The following is a 16,622-nucleotide window of genomic DNA, read 5'->3' as shown; positions in this document are numbered from 1 at the left end:
GTATGTTTCTGGATTTACTAATAGTGTCTAAACTTGGTGCTGCAGTCTGAATCAGTTACACTAACGTGAGAATTTCTAAAGGACATGCGTTTGATTGTCCCTAAAGATCACCCACGAGTTCAAATTAACACCCCCCCCCCCCGGGGGACGAATCCATCCCCATTCATTAGAAACAAGCTCCGTTTCCACTTGGTAATGAGAGCCATTAACCTTCGGTTTTAAGGTCCCACAAAAGTTAAAATTAGATACGTCCGGGTATTTAATACCCAAATGAACACAGAGCAAGAGAAAAGTTATTTCCAGAATCCAGGTTCTTTCATTCAGTTTGATATTTTGGTCTAAGTAGTAGTATGATAATTGGAAAACTTCCAGTCTTAAATACGGATATTTTGAGAACGTGTTCAGTATTCATCTACGTATGTGAATAGACGTGGGAGTATATCAAGTATAAAACAGCTAAAATAGAAATCTAAAATCTAATTCGGGTGTGTAATACTAAAACATAAAATCCCTCCATTGAAGCAATTACTTTGTAGATGGAGATATTATACTGGGGGCTGGCAAGTTTATCATAATTTTTACTATGGCTTAATGAATTTAACGTTGATTGTGAACTTCAGAGAAACGTCTTGAGATGTCTCTGACTGCTTAACCACTCCAAACTATGTTACCAATTGCTAGAATTCTGAGGGACTGAAAAATGGGGGCTGGAAGTACCTTTGAGGTACCAGAGCCCCTCCTCCCCTCCCTGCATAAAGCAAGGAGTAGCCCTGCCTCCACCCCCCACCTAGACTAAGAGTTAGGGGGAGGCGATGCTGCGCCAAGTTCTCTCTCTTTTTTTTATCTTTATGCCTTTTTTTTTTTTTTCCCCCTGGGTGGGAAAAGACAGACAAAAGAAAGACAGAAGACAGACGCAAGATACAGGGATTGCTGAGACATGCAGAGAATTTTTATTTATCACACGTTAATACTTAGATTTACTTGTAGAACAGAGTCACAGAGAGACGAGCAGGCTGTTAGTAGGTATCAGTAGGGGTCAGGGGTCAGGCATAGCATCTAGTACACGATACACAGTAGGCTGTTTAAGAGGGAAGGACTTGCCATAGCTGTCAGATGCCAACTTTTGGTACAGTAAACTGTCAATCACTTTTTATGTAGATGCCTTTGGTGGGGGTTACACTACAATATTGTCAATTAGGGATTTCATTACATTTTTTTGTGTTTTTTTTTAGGCTTTTTTTGTTTTTTTTTTTGTTTTTGTTTTTTTTTTTTGTTTGTTTGCTTTTCAGTTATCTTTAGAGTTTAGGTGGTAGGGCCCATCCCCCCTCCCCCCACAACAGAATAGTATTCTTATTAGAAGAGTTTCTAAGACGGGCAATTCCAGCATGCAAAGTGTGATAGGACAGAGCCGGGAAGGTGAGCGAGTGAAGCCATCATCTAGGGGGAATATATTCTAAAAAAAACAGATGAACAAACATGTGTCAGTTAACTTTGTCCCGACCCCCGGTATCCTTTGCCCCTCCCCTCCCAGGCCACAGAAGCTATTTCTTTGAGATGCCCTAGTCTAGGTCAGTCGGCTCCGCATGTTCTCAGGAGAAATAGCTGCCTCCTCACTGCGTGCGGAATACGCAAGCAGTACTGGAGCGGGTTACCTGGCATGCGTGTGTGTGTGCGTTTGTGTGTGTATGTGTCTACGTGTGTGTGTGTGCGCGCGTGTGATGGGTATTGCGGATGCAGGAAGTGAAGAAAAAAATCAATAATGAATGGAAAAAGATGGAGGCCATCGTGAATTTCCTACCCACTCGCTAAAGTAAAGTGCCTTGGATTAAAATAAATTTGACACATTTAAAAGGGACCAGAGGCTTTTCAAGATCATTATCAAATGACCTTCCTCCTCAAGGTGCCAAAGTCCCCCCCCCCCCAAAAAATTAAGGATGGTGTGGCACCACGTATTTTAATAGAGGTAAAAAAATTTTTTCCTACGCGGTCTGACATTTTAAAATCAGACCAACTACTGGATAGAAGGAATTTATTAGACAGTTTTAAAGACAAGTAGCCAATTCAAATGGAACGCTGGGGGGCGTGGGGGGGACAGAAACCATACAGAAAAAACATCAGTTCTCCAAATCCGAAACTGATGGTCTAATGCTGACATCTATAGCTCCCCCAAGCTGGATCGAATTATACTTTAAGGATGGCCAAGAAAAAAAACCAGTTTGTTTTGCACTTCACTTGCTTTGCGATGTTAAGAAATTGTGTCGTCCGCAGACGTATAATGAGATGGCTGATGGCCCTTAAATCATTTGGGGTGTCTTCCCCAGGCTGCATCCTCAGTTTCCCGGTATGATCTTCGTGTGTGTGAAGCGTGTGTGTCACAAAGTTTTTCTGTTTTTGAATGTGCCTACCCATCGCTGTTGCTCCTTGCAGCCTGCGGGTCCTCTTCGCCGCCCCTTTTAAAGAGAGATTGAAAGCTCACCTAATCTGCAAGGCACCGCAATTTCCCAAAAACCCCACACAGCCTCTCCACATGCTCAAACAAAGGGCCGCCATCCTCCCGTTAATTCCTGGGCCGCCTTTCTGGCTAAATTGGAATGTCTACTGAGACTGCAGGCCTAGAGGGAAGCATTCCACACCTTTGCTGCAGCATTAGCAGAGTCCTCTGGAGACTCTGGTCGGTACAGAAGGGATGGATAATTATTTTCCTGTGCTTTCCCTAAATGTACATGCATTAGGGAGCTCAAGGAGTGCTTTATCGCACAATTCTTTGGAGAATGATAGCAGCGCACGAGGGCTCTGACTGTCGGGGGGCCTCCGTCTTCGGCATGTTGCATGTGAACACAGACGGCAGAGAGACCTGGGTGGTGTCTGCCCCTGGTTTCCTGCTGCAATATTCATTTCCTCCCCTCTTGTCGTCGGGAAACTACCTATAAGATGTTTTTCTTTATGTATAATTGTTCCCCATAAATTGTCATCAATTAAGTGTGTCTGGACCATGAGGCAGCAAAAAAATCAAAAAGAACCCCCCCTTCCAACCGCCCCCCCCCAATCTTCCTGAATGGCAGGAAGCCCTCCTTAAAGGAGGGCAGAGCAGGAGGGCTTCAGCCATCTAGGGGGGTTTGTAATTGATTAGCTTATTAGCTCAACCAGTGTTAATGGCACTCTTTTTTTTTTTTTTTTTTCCAAACGTAAGGAAGAGAGTTAGCGTTGAGTTAGGAAAATCCGCATTTGACCTCTGCATTTCGGAAGGTCAGAGGAATATTACATGTTACTCTGAAAATGTCCTCGGCACAGCAGTCTGCGGATAGTTCAGGCAAATTTAAGAGCTCAGCCCAGCCCGGACAAAGCGCACATTGACGGAGCGGGAGGAAAGGACCCTGCAGCCCCCAGACGCCCTTTGGGGGGTGGACGCCCCATCTCACAGAGAATTCCTAGGGAAGAAGGAAACTGCTTTTGTTGCAATACCGCAGCGAGGAGAAAGAAAAAAGGAGGCTCAGTTTGGACGAGATAAAAGTAAGGTTTCTAGACTCACACGAAGAATTCCCCTGGAGGTCACTTTTAGAGGCTAAATATAACATCCTCAGAGATTACCTATGGCTTCCTCTACAAAGCTGGGACTGCCGCTTCCTCGTTTTAAGAAAGAAAATAGAAAAGAGAAGTTCTGGTTTAAATGCTGCATCTGCGTTACAGACTGGGTCACTGAGGAGCTTTTCTCTCAAAATTAAAAAATTGGGGGGCAACTTGAAGTGAATTATTTCAAGGATGTCCTACCGTCTGGGGGACTCAAGCTGAGGTGAACAGTGGCTGTGGCATCCTTTTAAAAATGCAAGCCACGGAGTTCCCGTCGTGGCGCAGTGGTTAACGAATCCGACTAGGAACCATGAGGTTGCGGGTTCGGTCCCTGCCCTTGCTCAGTGGGTTAGCGATCCGGCGTTGCCGTGAGCTGTGATGTAGGTTGCAGACGCGGCTCGGATCCCGCGTTGCTGTGGCCCTGGTGTAGGCCAGTGGCTGCAGCTCCGATTCGACCCCTAGCCTGGGAACCTCCGTGTGCCGCAGGAGCGGCCCAAGAAATAGCAAAAAGACAAAAAAAAAAAAAAAAAAAAAAAATGCAAGCCACGTCCAGTTGTCATCAAAATATTTACCTAGAAGGTATATGGTCAAATCATTTTTTTCTTAACTCGTCTCATGGAGAAGGGCTCCCCCGGCAAGTTGCAGGGGGAAAATTATGCAAGATTTTTCTTTAAATTACAAAATCATAGCTAGAAGTCTATTGCAGGCTTTTTGTTTTAATTGACCCATGGCGCTTTCTGGTGGCAGGGCTTTATCAAAAGGTGTATCAGCAATTAAGAATTTCAGGATTAGTTTGTGACAAGTCAACATGACTTATTTTAAAGCTAAAATGTCCATTTCTAATGGGTGATGTCATCCCCCCCATTATTTGGCCTAAGAAATTCTAGAATTTTCCAGAAAGAGCTGCCTTGAGTGCAGCTCTTTTATCTCTGAAGGGTGGTAAAATTCACCTTTGTTTCCCCCCATGATCCGTGCCCAGGAGGCCACAGGAACTGGCTGCGAAAGCGACTTGACCTAAATGAAGCCGCCTGACTCAGTTTCCCCTTCTGAAACTCTCCCGGAGTGTAATGAGGGACACATTTGCAATCGAATCCAGGCTTAAGAAAGGGAACTGGGCTGCTAACCTGCAGGTAACTGCAAACTAGTGCCTTCAGGTGTCCGCAACTGAGTGAGGCTAAGCGCTCTCACTGCAGTGAAAGCTTCGCGGGTCTGGGCCGTGGGAGGGACCCGACACCCCCCTGGGGTCTGCGTTCACGACCAGCAGGACCCCGCTCCCAGGCCTTTACGCCCCGCACACCGGCCCTCTCTTTGCATCTTTATTCTCACTGCGGCATTGTCACGTTGTCCTGTACCAAGAGGCCTGGAAGGACTTTTCAAAGGCAAAAATGCCCCTTGATCTGGCCGGAAGTAGCTAACTTAAAAGGGCTCCTTTTTCTTTTCTTTAGGTGAGATTATCAGTTTTTACAAAGAGAAACTATGATTTGACCCTGGTAATTCCAAAGGGGGGGAGAGGGCATGAGGAATTAATAAAGGCGGACTTTTCCGACCTTGTCTAACGTGAGAATATTTTTGAAACATTGTTTCCCTAATAGTTGAAACCCTGCTGCACTGGTGCATTGCGCTGAAATCCGCTGGGGGCGCGCGGGGGGGGGGGGGGCGTTGTCGCTGCAGTGGTCAGCGTCGCCAGGCAAAGGGGGTGGCTGCGCCCAGTGCCAGCCACGGTTGGAGACCCACTGCACCAAAACCTGCCAGCAGTGCTGCTGCAGCCCTGTCACGGGGCCAACACGGGTGCTGTATTATTATTCCTATTACTGTTTGTTGTTGCACCAAAGAGGAAAAGGACGGGGTGGAGCGGGGGGGACCCTCAGGGGCGCTTCCCTGTATTTTCTCTATGTAAGGTGAAAAAATTAAGTGGACATGGGCTGTCCAGCCCCCCCCCCCCAGCTACCTAAACTTCCTAAAGGTTAGTATACAACGTGGAACTCCGCCTGTCACAGCCTGGACACTTACTCTCCATTAAACCCATTAACATGCAGGATCCTCATCTGCTTCACAATGGTGCTTTTACCAGATTCTCCAGCACCTAGAAAATGAAAGTAAGTCTCAGGTTAAGAAGGAGGCATGTCACACACTTGGGCAGGGAGAGAGAGAGAGAGAGAGAGGACTGCTGTTTTCTCCACAGAAGCAACACGCAAAAAGCAAACCAAGTAAGAGACTTGCAATTTTCCTTGACATTGCCGCGACGCCGAGCAAAGGAAACAAACAGCCAACTTTGTGTCGACCTGCAGTATTTCACCATCAGAACAACAAACAAGAATTAAAGGTTTTGCTATGCGGAGGTGTTTTTTCCCTTTCTTTTTTTCTTTTGGTGGTTTCAAAATTGGTGGGGTGGGCAAAGGGGCAAAGAGACAATGACGCAATTTTGTCATGGGGTGGGGGGGAGAAAATTGAAGTTGAAATTGTGAAACTGGATTTTTGAAATGAGCCTTCTCTGGTTAAATGTACACATTAAGATATGAAGCCACATAATTCATTGTTTGTCAGACGTTTCATGGTTAAAATACCCCAGGATTCACAAACAATGCCCAGAAGATCACACGGATGCAGGAACGCAGCTTCTTTGCAGGTTTCTCCCCCCCCCCGCAGGGGGGGGCTACTTAAAAGTCAACCCCTAAACCCAACAAAATCACATTTTATTATTCACCCCCCCTTCCTGCAAACTTTGTCTTTCTGAAGATGAACTCTCTGGATACAGCAAACATGGTGGGGGGGGCATAAAACCCATCAATTTTCTGTCATCTCGAAAAACATAAACATTAAATACAGCACTTGAGAACACCCATATTAGCATGTTTTAATCACAGGGAAGAATATTCCTGGAAACCACTTAATTTCCAAAGATTCCAAACCTTTCTCAACTAAAAGAGCAAAGAGAAGCACGTGCCCCCATTTTAAATCACCTTTCATTTGTAAAAACATGTATTTTCTGTAAAACAAACAAACAAACAGTTTCACCCAGTTAGAAGGAGGATGCTAGTTTCTCAGTTGCAAATAGATAACGCTAACAAATTATCCTGAGGGGACCATTTTTTTTTCCCCTCCTCCCACACAAACCTGTTTGGGTTTTTAGCCCCCCCCCTTTTTTTCCACTTTTAATTTTATTAATTGTTTTATTTTACTGCCCAGAGAGCAAAGCATTCCTCCTTCTCTTGCCTTTTCACAAGGCTATGATCGATATCTGTAAAAAGTTAAAATTAGTTTCCACAGAAACATTGATTTCAAAGCAAACACTGTATCTTAATGAGCCTAACTCTCATAAATTAAAATATTAAAGGCCCTATTAAGAGATCCCATGAAGAGAATACACAGTATTCATCAGAATCTCCAATCTTCCTATTTCACAAGTGCTCAGATGTGCAGCACCTCTTTTACAGGCACAAACAGGTTTGTGCCTCAGTTTCCACATTTATGAAATTAGAATTGGAAGGAAAAAACGACTGCAAGGTCTTTTGAGCTGCTGTAATTTACTTGATTTTCATGGTGTCAAGTTAAGATGGATTAAAAAGAGGATTCTGGGCATCATTAGGTTTCCTCTTTTTCGGGGAGGGGGGGCATTATTTGCTGAGAATCACCATTTTAAAGTGCAAATGTGTGACACTGGCTTGGGCAGTAAACCCCAGCGCCAGAGGCTGTCAATCTACTTTGACAAGGGCTAGGACACCTGGGGAAAGGTTAGCCCAGTGATGCAAGGTGTGTGGAGAGCAACAGTCCCAAATTAACTGGAGACATTGTGCAAAGGTGTTTGAGATTTAAGGTACCGTTAGCATCACACTTGGTTGAAATTAGTATTCAACTAGCAAGCTAGTGTGCCTAGGAAAGATTCTAGACTTTTCTAGGCTTATACTTTGAAATCAAATCATATGCATATTAATAGTCACACAGCATAATCCCACCTTTAGAAGTCTTGCCAACACTCCAACATATGTATCATTTAATTATTGTCATTGCAAATGCATCAACACCAAAGAGACTTATTTTCACTTAATTAGTAATTTTCTGCTTTAGATGAACCTGGACCCAGGAGAACAAAGACGTGACCCATCAAAAGAAGCCAACCCTGCTCCACCACAAAGAAAAAAAAACAGCCCTTTTATATTTTATTCTTTACAATCAAGCTGTTTTGTTGATATGCGACCATGAACTAGGTCTTAACCTAGCAAATTCACAAATTAACTCAGCCAAATTACCAAGGAAGTGGAAAACTTCCATACTAATTAATGCTTGTGTGATTCTTCTGGTCATTTCAACAATTTCTCTTATGCTTCTTTTACTTATTTTTTCCAAAGCAGCACCTTGGAGGAAAAAAGGGGGGAAAGGGCCCTCTCTTTATAGTTACCACGCCTTTTTTTTTTTTTTTTTTTTTTTTGGCCAGAGAGGAAAAACCGCAATCAAAAGAGAAAAACCCAAATCCAAACAACCAAATGTCACTTGACAAACAACTAATTAATGTATTCTCATCTCCTTCCACCTGGGAAAAGTCTTTTTCCTTAAAGCGCTCTCAAGCCCCCCTCCCACCTTGAAAAGGACAGAAAAACCACGCCATTTCCAGACCAAGAAGCCATTTCCAGACAAATGTCATTTTCCAGTTCTGATTTGTGAATGTCTTTTTTTTTTTTTTTTCAACAAAGCACTCTCAATGTGGCCGACTAACAGGAAAATGTGTGTGTGTGTGTGTGTGTGTTAATGGTTTATGGGGGGGCGCTGCTGCGGGGGGGGGGCAGCAGCTGCTACAATTAATTCTCTTCTTTGCTTTTCAAAAAGCCTGCATATCTGGAAGGGGAAAAAAAGGTCATACTGTAAAATGACGTGTCATTTGGCTTCACTGGGCACTTAGCGTACTAACTCCATGTTTTTTGTTTTTTGTTTTTTTTTTTCGGGCTCATTTTATTTGATTCTCCTCTTCCTTCCACGGCCCGGGACACGTCTGCTCCGCGCACACAGTGTGTCCTGCCCGAAACGCACCAAGTCGCGCCCAGCGGCCGCCGCGCTCCCTCCTCCCCGCCCCCCCCAGTCCGGCGCCACGACTCGCCCGCGCCCCCTCCCCCTCGCTGCACCACCTTTACCACTCCGGTCCCTTCCGAGGGGCTGATGTCACCCGCCCCCCCCCCACTCTCCTCGGCCACTTCCCCCGCCACAGCTCCCCTCGGCGAGGCCCCCTCTGTCGCTGCGGCGCCCCCCCCCGCGTCACCCCCTCCTCTACTAGCCCCTTTCTTTCTTTCTTTCTCCCTGTCCCTCTCCCAACAAATCACACACCCCACGGAGGCGGGTCCCCCTCCCTCTGCCCGCCACCCCATTTCCTGTCCCCGAAACCCTCTTTTTGTCGCAGTCTCGGGAGCCCTGTGGGACTCCCCTCCCCCTCCCCAACACGCACCCAAACCCCTGGCGTCGTGTAGGCCTCGCGGAAAAAGAGACAGAGAAAAGAGCGAGGGGAGGGCGAAAGAGAGACAGAGAGCGGCGGGCCGGGGGAGGGGGACCCGCGCCCGCGTCGCCAAGGCCCCCCGCCCCGTTTTGAGCCCCCGCCCGGCCAAATTGCGCCCCGGGGTCCCCCTTCCGGCCTCGCCCCCCAGAGACTGAACCCGCGGGCGGGCGGCGGGCTCGGGAGCGCGCGCCCGGGGCGGGGGCGGGCTCGGCGCGCGCAGCCTGCGGGGCGCCCCGAGGGGCCCCCGGGCCGGGCCGGGGCCGGCGCCCCCCGCCCCGCCCTTACCCAGCAGCAGCAGGCGGTGCGTGGCCCGGTAGACCTGCTTGTCCTTCTGCAGCTGCTTCTCGATCTTTTTGTTGGCCTCGCGCTGCGCCTTCTCCTCGTTGCGCTGGTCCTCGGTCTTACTGTTTCCGAGACAGCCCATGGCGGCGGCGGCGGGGCGCGGGGCGCGGCCGGGCTGCGGCGGCGGCGGCGGGGCCGGGCGCGGGCGGCCTCACGCGGGCCGAGAGGGCCGGGGCAGCGCCGGGCGGGCGGGCCGGGCGCGGGCTCGGCTCCTCGGGGAGGAGCGCGCGGGGAGGGTGGTGTCGGTCTGACCGAGGGGAGCGCGCGGCTCCCGGCCCCTCGCGCCGAAGCCGAGGGGTCTGATGGCCGCCGCGGGGCGAGGCGGACCAGAGCAGGAGCTGCGGGAGCTGCTGCCGCCGCTGCCGCCGCCGCCGCTCTTATTGCCTCGGCCGGGGCCCCGCCGCCGCCCCGACCCAAAGCTCCGCGGCGGGCGGGGGGAGGCGGGGGGAGGAGGAGGCGGCGGCGGCGAGGGGGGTGGAAGGAGGAGGAGGAGGAGGGATGAGGAGCAGCCGCGGCAGCGGCCGCGGCGGCGGGGAGGGCGGGAGCTGGCGGAGGGAGGCGCCCCCCCGGTATCCGGGGAGGGGGGTCCCTCCGCCTGCGCCCGGCCCGGGACGGGACAGGCCTGGGAGACGCCCCCTCACCCCCCTGGCTCGGGCCCCAAACGGGGCCGGCCGCGGGGGGAGAGGGGGCGTCTCCGAGCCGGTGACGACCCCTCGCACGACGCCAACGCTCCACCCCCGGGCCGCGTCGCCCGGCGGCCCCCGAGGCCGAGGCCCCCCCCCACCTCCCGCGGGCGCCGCCGAGGGGCCGGGGTGGGCGGAAGGGGAGGGAGCGCGAGCCCGAGCCCGGACTTAGGAAAATTTTCGAAAAGAAGAGAGAGACACAGAGAGAGCCAGAGAGCAGGGAGTGTGGAAAAAGCGAGGCGAGCACGAACCAAAGGACAGAGCAACCGAAAAGGAAAATGTGTCCAAACACACACACAAATGCTCAATAAAACTCCACACTACACAGCGATGGTGGTGTCTGGTGGCGGTGGCGGGGGAGGGGGCGGGGGGTCTGACTAGACGAACCGCTCGTCGAGCCCCCGGCGCCGGGCGCCATGGCCCGAGCCGAAGGCACCCGAGGCCCCGGTGCGCCCGCGGCCTCTGCGCTTGGCCCGGCCGCCCAAGAAGGAGAAGAAGGCGCAGCCCAGGAACATTCGGAAGCAGCAGGTCGCCCCGAAAAAGAAGCCGCAGCCGCGGCCCTGCTCCGGGCGCTTCTGCAGCAGGAAGTCGAGCACCCACGCGGGGCTGCGCACGGAGAAGACGAGGAAGGCCAGGAGTGGCAGGTGGGAGCTCAGCCCGCCGATCTTGAGCAGCCCGGACCCCCACGAGGTGCCCCTGAAGCCTGGAAAGGCGTCGGAGATGTCGTCGTCGTCCTCGTCGTCGTCGTCCTCGTCGTCGTCGTCGTCCTCGTCGCTCGAGTCCGAGTCCGTTTCCCACTCGACCCAGATCCTACTCATGCCCACGGTGCCGGCGTCCACGCCGCCCCCGTCGGCGCCCTCCGCGGCGCCCTCGGCGGCGGCGGCGGCGGCGGCGGCGGCGACCCCCGGGCCTCGGGCCTCCTCCGGGGCTTCGGGCACCTTCTTCTTCTTCTTCTTCGTCTTCTGCATCTTCTCCAACTTCTTCCTCTCCTTCTCCTTCTTCTTCTCTTCTTTTCTTTTCTGCTCCAGCAGCTTCTTCTCGATCTTCCGCTGCTCCTTTTCGGTGAGGAACTTCTCTTTCTCGGGGGGCGCGTCTCGCGCCGGCTTCTTGGGGGGCTTCTCGGCGTCCCCTTTCTTCTGCGGCGCGTGGGGCTCGGCCAGCGCTGCAGCCACCGCCGCAGCTTCGGCAGCAACCTCGGCCGCAGCCGCCGCCGTCTTCCTCCCGCTCCCCGACATTCGAGCTTTGATCTTCATGGCCATCTTCAGCATGGTGGCTTGGCCACCTCGGGGTGCCTGGCTCTCGCCTGGCCCGGGCGCCCTGCCTGCCCCCGGCCTCGGGCTGGCCGGACCCCGTGCGCCCCGTGTCGGGGGAGTCGGCTGCGATCCCCGCCTGCGCTGTCCCGGGGCCGCAGAGCGCGGCTGCCGGGCTTCGGGCTGGCTGCCTAAGAGTTAGCGCCAAAAAGGATGAACAAACGAAAAAGGGGCGAGAACAAACCAAAAAGCACCCAACAACAGCGAGAAATCAAAAAGCACCAAGAAATGTCAAACAACTCAAAACAGAAAAGTGCAGAGGCGCGATGGCACGAGTTTGCTGTTACCCTCAGGCGCTCCTTGGTTTAGGCTCTTGGGCATGCCAATGGAGAAGAGAAAAGAGAAAAGAGAGAGAATTGGGGGGTGCCCGGGAGGCACGGGCAGGGCGGCAGCGCCGGGGCGCCCCTGCCCCGTCCCAGCCCCGCGGCTCTTGCCCCGCGCCGGGCGACTCGCACTTCCGCGGGAGGCCACGGTGCACCCGGACTTACATGTGAGTGAGGTGCACTCACACGCAAGGCAGTGCCTGCCGGCCGCCCGCCGCCGCCCCTCGCCGGGACAGGGGTTCGCTCCAGCCGCGGCGCCGCAGCCTGGAGCCGGAGAGCCAGCGAGCGAGCGAGCGAGCCGCGCCGGGCCAGCCACCTGACGCAGCCCGCTCCGCGGTGCCGACGCGACTGAGTGTCCCCGCCGGCGAGCAGCGCTCCTCACCAGCCCGATGACGCCCCAGCCTCTTCAGAGGACCGACCCACCGCGGCGGCCCCTATAAACCGAAGGGGAAGCCGAAAAATCGGCCCGCCGGGGACGCGCCCAAACGGGCCGCCGCGCACCCTAGGGGTGCAGGCCGGAGTGGGGGTCGCAAGGGGGTGGTCGAGGGGCGCGGGCGGTGCGGGGGCCGGGGGCTGCGGGGCGCCCGAGGCGGTGGGCGCCGGACCCCGCCTCCCAGACCTGCCTCCCAATTTTCGGCGAGTGGTGTAGCCCTGGGCGGCGTGCAAAGTGTGCGACGGCGGCGCTTACCCCTGCTGCGCGCCTCCTTACCTCCAGCTTCCCGGTTAGCGCGCGCGGCGGCGGCCACCCACCCCTCCCTCCCGGCGGCGGCGGCGGCGGCGGCGCGTGCCCGCGGCGGAGGTAGGTGTCGGCGAGCCCAACGAATCGCGCGCCAGATCGGCTGGCCGGCGGTGCAATGTGCGCGCAAAAGTAGCGCTGCCCAGCGAGGCGGGCGCCGGCGGCGGGCGGGAGAGGCCAGCGGTGAGCAGCGCTGCGGAGCGGCGCCCCGGAGTCCTCCCGGGCGGGAGAGGTGCTGGGCCAGGGGTCCCGCTGTTCTGCGGCCGGGCGCGGGGAGCTCTGCAACAGATGGAAAAGTAGTTTATTGACCTCGAATGTGCCGGAGAGCTGTTTAAAACTCTGAACCCAAGTCGCAAGCCAAGAGGCCCGCTCCCTCGTCCCACACGAGGATGCGGCAGGGCGCACTGGGTGGAGAAGCGGGCCGCGCTCTCCAGGACGCGGCGGCCGCTCACTCTTCCTGGGACCTTGGCTGAGGCCTTGGCTGAGCCCCCTTAAGCTAGGCGGGTGTCTGCTCGGGTGCCCTTCATTCATTCATTCACTCAGTGCAAGTGCGGCCCACCTTGTGCCCAGGTGAGTCGGAGGCGCCTGGCCATGGACCGGAGACACAGCCACTGCCCCTGGCGGCCGACCCCCCGCTACAAAGTAACCGGGAACTCTCCCAACTAACTTTTTTGGACTTAGATACAGTCCGTGAGACTTCGGAAGTTTGGGGGATGAAAACGCAGAGGAGGAAATCTGTCTGCAAAGGGAAACACAGCAAAGACACCTAAGGCCCTGGGGTGACAGCTTCCTTCGGGGGCCTTGAGGAAGCCGTCTGTATCGCTTTAGAGTCTTTGAAAATGGAAAGACGCCGTTAACCGTTCCAGGGGACCGCTGAAACCCCCCCTTTCCCCAGTCTGCTCAACTCCGCGTAGGAAGAGGTGCAGCAGATGTGGGGGTGTCGCCCAGTATTTTTCTCGGCCCCATCAGGCACACCTTCTGCAAGCCCTCTCTGTACGCATCTGAAAGACGGCGGAGGGCAATTCAAAGTCGCCGGAGAACACTTGGAATTGAGAACAGGAAGCAAAATCCGCAGGCCAGACCCTCAGAACCTGCAGCTGTTACCTCGCCCGACTGGGGGCCCCGCCAACTTTCTCCAACTCTGCTGGAAAGTTGTCCTGCCTGCCCTACCCTGCTCGCACCCGCATGAGCCAGGTCTCAATCCCACTTCGGATGTGGCCTCACCTTCCACACGAAAATACACCTTCCCTTGACGGAAGCGCGAAGGAACTACTGTTCCCCTAAACAAAAGCCGATAAAACATCAACCCGATTGACCGAACGTTCCCGCAAGCTACTCTGATGGTGAGGTCTCACCACCTGTGAGTCCATAGCTGTTTGCAGGGATCAGGACTCAATCATTCACCGGCTAGATTAGAAAAATACTTGAAAAGAGGGCCCAGGCTTTTATGTCTTTGTATATTAAATAAAAACCTCTTGGTTGAATTGGACTAATGGATTGTCATTTTTTAAAAAAATATGGTGAAGACGCAGGAGGAGGAGGAACAGGCCAGAAATTTTTGTTACGCTCCATTTGTTCAAAAGCATCTTCCTTCCTGCTTCTCATGTGGCAAAGTGCAAATACATTGTATTTAAGAGGAACAAGGTAAATAGTAACCAACGCAGCCCTGATACTTATGCCAGGAGCTACACGTTACTGCAGTAAATATAATGAAGAGTCTCCTTATTTGGAAATCCCTGAGTTGGGTCACCGTCTCCCCCCTTTTAGACAAACATCACACCTGAACTTTGAAAGGGGTGAAGCTGTCCCATGTCATATGCTGACACCCAGTCCAGGCAAAGGCACAATCAGGACTATTGTATAAAGCAAGGCCAGGCTTCAGTCATTTCCACTTCTAAGCTGGCAGGCCGTCCTTAAAAAATTTAAAAAAAAAAAAAAAATCTTTTTTTTTGTTTCAGCGTAGGTTTCACCTATATTTTATTATGACCAACCACCAATGGACAAATAAAGCATTTACGTTGTAAATAACGCCAGCAGGTGGAAGCAAGGGTTTACAGGTAAGCAGATGACACTAAGAGCTCTGAAACACAAGCTCGTTTGTGGTCTGCTGGGCTTTCTGTTTTCACCCGACACAAAGTGAAAGATGAGAGTTTACTTAATTGGCGTGGGGAGCTGATACCGTCTACAGTTTTCGGTCTAGCATTTGACCTACCCGGACCTTAAAAGTTTTAGTTTAAAAAAAAAAAAAGTCAGGTTTGGAGGCCACCATGCGTGACCTTTTCATATGAATTAGTAATTTATTTTAATAGGTTGTTACCATTTTAAGTGCACGGTGGTTTATGCTTTGAGAGTCGTGCAATCCATTAGCATTATTCTTGGAACAGTCTAGACCCAGAGAGTTTTCCAGTGGAAGGGGCCTCTCATTTGGCTCGGGGAGAGATGGAAGTCGTGGAAATTCCAAGCTCCAGAGAGGGGCACGGGGCCAGAAGGTCCCGGGTGCCAAATGCCTAGGGAGGGCACGGGTCCCCAGCTCCAGGTGACTCGCTTCATGTCGAAGCCAGCAGGTTGGGACAGTAGCACACCCCTACCCGGAAACACCAGGTCACCTAGTGATACGCCTCGGCTACATACGGTGCCCCACGCTAGACCCAGGGACGGCCTAGCGCCAGACCTTTCCAGCAGTGCGCAGTTCACAACAGTGGATGGATTCCACGGCAGGCTTGCAACGCCGTGGTCACCGTTACGGGGGGGTGTTCCTTGGCTCCCGTGCACCCTCCTGTCTGAGTGAACGTGCCTCGTCTGCTGGAAGCCGTGGGCTTGCTGCAGCTTAGACTCTAGAAAACATTCTTGCACCTGACATAGTCATTGGGTTTTTGGACAAGGTGTTCTTCTCAGCCTTTCACTAGATGGGGTCACTGTGAGATTCCCGAGAAAATATAATTCTCCAAGAGCCCAGGGAAAATATTATTTTAATAACCGAGGACGTGGCAAATAGGTTGCCACTGAAACAGAACACTTAGCTGTCAGGTTGTAATGATAACGTCACAGCCCCTCAGTGGTGCACTCTGTCTTTAAAGCACATTTCGCACTCTGACTAGAATTACTGGAGTCATTTTTGCAAGTGAGTGTGACCCGGGGCCTATGCTGTACAGCTGCCGAAAGCAGGTATTCTAAAGAGCCTTCTCCTAGTCCCAGTTAATCCCTGCTAAGAAGGTTCTATCACTGAGGACCATAAAGTTCTTAGAAACCTAATTACCGAGAGCATCTTTTATCTTGTCATATTCACTAGGTGTCATAACACAAAGTAACCCTGAACTTGCATTCAAAACGAGACACGGTGTTCGGCTTCGGAAGACGCCGTTCAGAAGGCTCGCGATTAAGGAACAAACTCCATGGCCCCATGAAACTCCCTGATTGAATTTGCACCTGCCCATTCAAAGATAATCCATGTTTAATTCAGAACCTACTCTAATCCAACCAACACGTGGGAGCCAGTGGCCATCGCGTGGGGACCCAATTTCCTGAGCCAGTGGCTTTGAGACACCCATCAAACATCCTCAAACCCTGGTGTACAAAGGGAGGTGGCTGGGGGCTTTGGGGCCTTTCTGGATCTTCCCTGGCTCTGATGGGCAGACCCCTCGGGAGAGAGGAACCTCCCGGTCCCCTGGGTGCCCCGTGCCTGAGGCCATTAGCGCCTTTCTTAGGACAGCCGCAGGAGCCCCAGAGGGAGCCGGAGGGACTTTAACAAAGCCATGCTCTACCTTAAGAGGAGGAAGCAATACAATAGAGCGTAACTCTGGTCCTTGAAAAACAGCAAGAAAACCCCCTTAAACCTAAACAACGTGATACACACACGAGCCCCGAAAAGAGTCTAAATGCACCACTTGGATTGGGGGCTTCCTGACATCAACTGGAGGCCAACAGAACCACTTAGTGGCGACAGTCACTGGGAAAGGAAAAGGAAAAAAAAGACGGGAGAGTGTTACCCTCTACAGGAGGAACGGGAACATCCCTCTGCTAAAATATCTCTAAGTTCCCTTGGGAGGGAGGGGGACTTCATGAGGACGCAGGTAACGGAAACCCGTTGCTTAGGAGTTTTCATTTGGCCTCGAGGATGGAAACGCCTACAGGATGGGGGTGGGGGGAGCTCATGCAGGGAGGACGACTTAAAAATAGGTGTGG

General features: G+C 52.7%; 1 protein-coding gene and 1 long non-coding RNA gene across 25 annotated transcripts in view; one reads left to right on the top strand and one right to left on the bottom strand.

The window, feature by feature from the left end:
* Positions 1-4,024, top strand: part of LOC110257458 — a 64,502-nt gene extending 60,478 nt beyond the window's left edge. The window contains exon 3 of the long non-coding RNA XR_002340070.1: positions 3,191-4,024. This is a non-coding gene — a long non-coding RNA (uncharacterized LOC110257458). The remainder of the gene's footprint in view (positions 1-3,190) is intronic.
* Positions 1-16,622, bottom strand: part of GNAS (GNAS complex locus) — a 67,443-nt gene that overhangs the window by 9,105 nt on the left and 41,716 nt on the right. For 5 of the 24 annotated variants that reach the window (XM_021077156.1, XM_021077155.1, XM_021077165.1 and 2 more), the window contains exon 2: positions 5,578-5,650. In XM_021077156.1, coding sequence (XP_020932815.1) covers positions 5,578-5,650 — 73 coding nt within the window. Of the gene's footprint in view, positions 1-919; positions 1,454-2,405; positions 2,451-5,577; positions 5,651-8,998; positions 9,067-9,331; positions 9,813-11,668; positions 11,694-11,869; positions 12,099-12,413; positions 13,920-16,622 lie in introns of those variants that run through there. The other 19 variants (NM_001130215.2, XM_021077154.1, XM_021077150.1 and 16 more) reach the window with 13 other exon arrangements.

Source organism: Sus scrofa, chromosome 17 (genome assembly GCF_000003025.6).
Source record: "Sus scrofa isolate TJ Tabasco breed Duroc chromosome 17, Sscrofa11.1, whole genome shotgun sequence".
Classification (NCBI taxonomy): Eukaryota; Metazoa; Chordata; class Mammalia; order Artiodactyla; family Suidae; genus Sus; species Sus scrofa.
This window is presented reverse-complemented; position numbering and strand designations above follow the sequence as displayed.